The 5,025-nt window shown below is 40.1% G+C and overlaps 1 protein-coding gene across 1 annotated transcript in view; it reads right to left on the bottom strand.

Annotated features, from left to right (window-relative positions):
- MRPL15 (mitochondrial ribosomal protein L15) overlaps positions 1-4,675 on the bottom strand; it is a 20,906-nt gene extending 16,231 nt beyond the window's left edge. Inside the window, exon 1 of the mRNA XM_025204497.1 lies at positions 4,671-4,675. Coding sequence (XP_025060282.1) covers positions 4,671-4,675 — 5 coding nt within the window. The remainder of the gene's footprint in view (positions 1-4,670) is intronic.
- Positions 4,676-5,025: the final 350 nt, after the last annotated feature.

The following is a 5,025-nucleotide window of genomic DNA, read 5'->3' as shown; positions in this document are numbered from 1 at the left end:
GGAGAACTCTGAGTACACTGTGGAGCCTAGCAAACTCCACGCGTGTTTCAGAGCAAACTTAGCGGCCTGATCAACCACTAAGGACTCCCCGTCACCGACCCAAGGGGGCCTAGCACACCCCCACCCGAGACGTAAGACGACTGCCAGCCCGAACACCCCGAACACTTTGCAGACCGACCAAACGAACTTTGTAATTTCTGCCCGACCCAAGTTTTGTTTACAACTGTAATCGAAGCAAGCTTCTGGCCTGCACTGTACGAGCAGTGTAAGTAAACAACCTTTTTGTTCAATCAAAACGCTTGAGTACCTGATTCCACTCCAAGCGTCACAAGTACCTGCCCGCCAACTAGGGCTCCTAAGGCCCCGAACCCCGCGCCGCAGCTCTCGGTGGTGACACCTATGTATCACAATGCAGTCCTTAATTGCATTATCACATTATTTTTTTTTTTCATGTTCCAGTCCCATTAAGTGTATAGTTGACACCTACTCTGCAGATGAATCAGGGTTGTATAGTGAAGAAACTACTTTGTATGTTGCAGAAGTTTGAAGGTGAGAATGAAGCATGGATACAAGCAGAAAAAGGATGCTGTCATGTTTAACACAGTTCCTATGTGAAGATAGTCAAGTTGCTTAAGGCAAACTTTTCAGTTAACTAGAGACCTTGTGGTTTAATTTGCTGAGTGTTCTCCCCTGCAACTGAAGTGAATAGGAGATGGGCTTTGAACATTTTAAATGCTACATCCTGTTTGGTTTTCTGAAAGAAAAAAAAGACAAAATCAAAAACGGGTCTTAAGCATCTAAAAATGTAATACCCAAAATTAGTAGATACCTTTGTTCCGCAATTTCCCATCTGTAAAATGGGGATAATAATGCCCTTTAATCTTACAGGCTTGTTATGAAAATAATTAAGACTTTGTTACAGGGAATGCACCTTGAATGCCTTTATGCTCCACGAGAGAAATACAAAACCCTAAACCTCTTGGTTCAGATGTGATACCTTTTTATCAAGCCAACTAAAAATAGCAAAAAATATTCTCTCTTTCCAAGCTTTGTAGCACTTGCACCCTTCTTCAGGCTGAGGAAAAATCAAAGATTGTAAAAGTCCTTTTAGGTAGAAAATAAATTTCATTTTGCGCAGGGGCAGTTGAGGCTGGATGTATATTCCTCTGTATCTGTCAGAGTCCTTTTGTGTGAGTTGCTTTTTGATGTGCAAATAAGGCTGTCCTCTTCCTTGGAGGTGCTAGATGTCAGAAGCAGGCAGGGAGGCAGAGAAATCTTTCTTTGTTGTTTAGCCATAAAGTTAATTTTTCCAAAAATGGCTAAATACAGTATATGCTTCACTGACATTCAGAATTATGCTAGTTTTAACTCCTAGTTGAGCTACTAGAGGCAGACAGCTCAAAGGGTAGGGATCATAGGAAAAGCAGTCTGTTTGAAATCATAAAAAAGCAGGCCTATTTAACCCCAGAAAACATGCCAACAATCTCTCCTCATAACAAAGTTAATTTATAGAAATGTAACAAGGTAGCCATTCTGGGCAAATCCTTGTTCATATCCTAAGCAACATCTACCAAGTGTAGGATACAGAGATTCAGGATATGCTTTAGTGTCCAGTACAAGAAAGTGCACAACAGGAAATGCATGATTCTGTTCTCAGAGCCTGGTGTAAAGAGTGCCCAGTAAATAACGCCAGAGGCCACTGTCTCTACTGGGTTATGGAATAGAGAAAATCCCACACAATTTACTGATTCATTTTGATGCACTGGCTGGGGGAGTAGTTAGCTGATTGCACGATTTCACAATGATTACACACTTAATTTATACAACACAATTTTATTTTAAAATTCTTTGCTACGTATATAACACTGCTTAGCTTTAAGAAACACCACAAACATTAAGAACACAATAATTACATATATCAGAAACAATGCTCCGAATGCACTTCCTTCCCAAACAGTGCTATAAGAATTAGTATTACAAAAACAACTACAATTACAACTAAAAGTTAGATTTGAATCAATACTGTTATTTTCATAATATACTTACAATTCTAGAATTCTGAGAAGCCAAATACCAAAATATGATTTCATTCCTCAGTAGTACAATTTAATGGGTTGGCCTCAGTAGTACGGTTCAATGGGCTCGCCTCAGCAATACAATTCAATAGGCTGGCCTCAATACTGATAGGACTAAGTCCCCTTCTTTCAGTCCCTTTCGGGCGCTCTGCAGCTTCAGCATGAACTAAGAGATTCGTGTTCACGGAGAGGGTGGTTCAGGTGATCAATCTGATCCGGCTTACACTTGCGATTCTTCCTTTGTTGTTCTACAAGTATAGTCACCTCCAAATTGGGACAGTAAGTTACAGTTTTTATTGAGTGAGCTGCAGTCTTGGGCCACTCCTACTCAAGCCTGTCATTACCCCCAAATTTGGGCTCGGATCTTACTCAACAGATTCTTTTGCTTAGTAATTAGTTTCTTTTGTTAATCATTTTAAATTACGTTGGGGAACTTCCATACCACTGCAAGTGACCTTTTCTTACCAATCTGGTCAAAAGGCTCTAGGGTTTGATCTCTCGGAACTCAGGATATTTGCTTTTTGTAAAAGACTTCTAAAGATAAAATTCAGAAGTTAAGACTTTAAACCAAGTCAGGACCTTTTGCACGTAGTCCAAAACAATGAGCTAGATAAGGAGATAAATCTTATCTTCTTCCTGAAACTGGCTAATGGGCAACCATCACAAACATTCAAACTATTTCATTCAAAATGACAGCCACACATTGAAATATGTAGATAAAATCAATCTATGGACTAGACTGATTAGTCTAGATCTATTGACTAGAGATCTACGCCCACTTAGTGAACATCATTCATTTTTTAACTGAATGAGGCAGGTGATGTGTGGAAGAAATGTATATGATTATGTAATTAAGAATTACATCATCATTTCTACACATAAGGGGATAAATTAAGATTTTCTAGGATTAATTTTGTAACCTTAATAATGCTATTTTCATGTAACTATGCTGTCAAAAGTGTTGATATTACTGGTCAACAGTTTTCTGATGTACCTGTCCTGATGTAGCATGCTAGCTGGGAGGGTATGAAAAAGTATTTTCAAAATCCTGGCTATATGCTATTCAGACACGACTTTGTTTTTTATGCAATACATAGATTGACTGGGGGAGAAAACATTTGGCGTAAATCGATGAATGAGAAGACAAAGAACCATGTGTTTCGTTTTGGTACATAATATGTTTGTCATTCTTATACAGAGCTAGTACAAGCATTCAGAATGATCTGCAGTATAATTTCAGTATGCAAAGCCTGAATGACATAATGCGCATTAGAATGAATAAGGTTTGTTAATTCTTTGCTCCTGTGCCAAGAAATCTCTTTATTCTGCCAAGATGGCAACAAAAGACATCTGAATGTCATATGTAGAGGACAAATGAACTATAGTAATAGTGTTTGCTGCTTTTACACATGGTATTTGTTAATTTGTCAATTCCCTATACAGTTATTTAATCTTTTCATATTTAAGAATTTTATGGGATTTTTATTTTATTGTTTAAAGCTCTAAAATAATCCTAATACAACAAGTTATCTCAGAAGTTTTGTACTTAAAATATTTAAATAACAAGCATAGCAGGATTATACTGCATGGATGTGAGATATTGAGCAGATATCTGTTAGTTTTTTGTTCCCTATTTAAAAAATGGTAAAAGTATAGCAGTCACTTTTTAAAGACCAAGGTATGCAGAATCATCTCATATCACAGGAAATCCATAGTTTACAAATCCGTAACACCTGCAATGTAAAAGAAAAATATGTCATTGGAGAAATACAGGTGGTTGAGAGAGTACATCCATTTCATAATTTCCTACTAGGCTGGTTCCTAGCTTAATAAATTTACCTGGAAAAGTGTGCTTTTTAGCAGGTGTTGCCTGATGTGACTAACATCAAATAAATCTTAGTGGAGATAAGGCAGTTTGTTGCTTTAATGTGTTAGAAGTTTGCAATAATTGAAGGCTGTCTTTACTTCCACTTGCTAATGTGTAAAAGCAGTAAAAAAACAGAAAAGGGGGCTAGACACCCACACATGCACCCCTCCTCTAACGGGGTATGATGGTACCAAACTAGAACGTCTTGCTATGCCATGGGGGTGTGGGTTGTAGCAGTGTTGGTCTAAGGACATAGGTAGACAAGGTTCTCTGGGTGAATGTGATACCTTTTATTAGACCAACTAAATTGGAAAAAATGGTTCTTTGCAAGCTATCAGGTATAAACACCCTTCCTGAAAGCTTGCGAAGAACCATTTTTCCAACAATTTAGTTGGTCTCGTAAATGATACCACATTTACCCGAAGAACCTTGTCTTGCTGTGGCTTCAAAGACGATGGTGCTAGAGGCCACCCCTAGCTGACTGAGCTGTAAACGGGTACCTGATTATCCAGGCTGGAGTGTCAAAAGGATGCTAATCACACCATTCCCTTTTTCTGTTGTTGGCTAAAGAATCTGGCAGGTGTTACCTATACTGACTGAAGGGATCACTAGACTCCTGTGGACCCTTGACGTTGACCAGCCCACCTCTTAGCACAGCACAGGACCACGTACGTGGGCAGGCATCACAGACTACCTCTCGTGCAGCGAGTTCTGCCACTTAAGGTTACCTCATGGTAACTTTCCCATGGGCCCAAGCCTCAGGTTTAATGAAGCATGGTTACTCCCATTTAATCTGTTTGTTGCGCAGAAGGATCAAGCTGCAGCCCTTCACATGGTAGATCTGGCCGTTTTGACTGTGCTATACAGCAAACCCATCGCTGCCTCACAGACAAGGGTGCAGGCTTTCAGAATGGGGCAAGCTCCCTCTTTGTAGGCATGGACAGGCACCCTAGTGTAGTGCGAGTGGGGCGACCACCTCATCTCCCTGCCCCTACGCACCAGGGCCAGGCCCTGAAATGGCGTCGGGAAGGTAAAGCCACACCCGAGATGTCCCCCGGGGCCAGGCTTGACATCAACCCCCCC

The sequence above is a fragment of the Alligator sinensis genome, unplaced genomic scaffold, assembly GCF_000455745.1.
Source record: "Alligator sinensis unplaced genomic scaffold, ASM45574v1 scaffold612_2, whole genome shotgun sequence".
In the NCBI taxonomy this organism is placed as follows: Eukaryota; Metazoa; Chordata; order Crocodylia; family Alligatoridae; genus Alligator; species Alligator sinensis.
The sequence above is the reverse complement of the archived record's forward strand: the minus strand, read 5'-3'. Positions and strand labels throughout refer to the sequence as shown.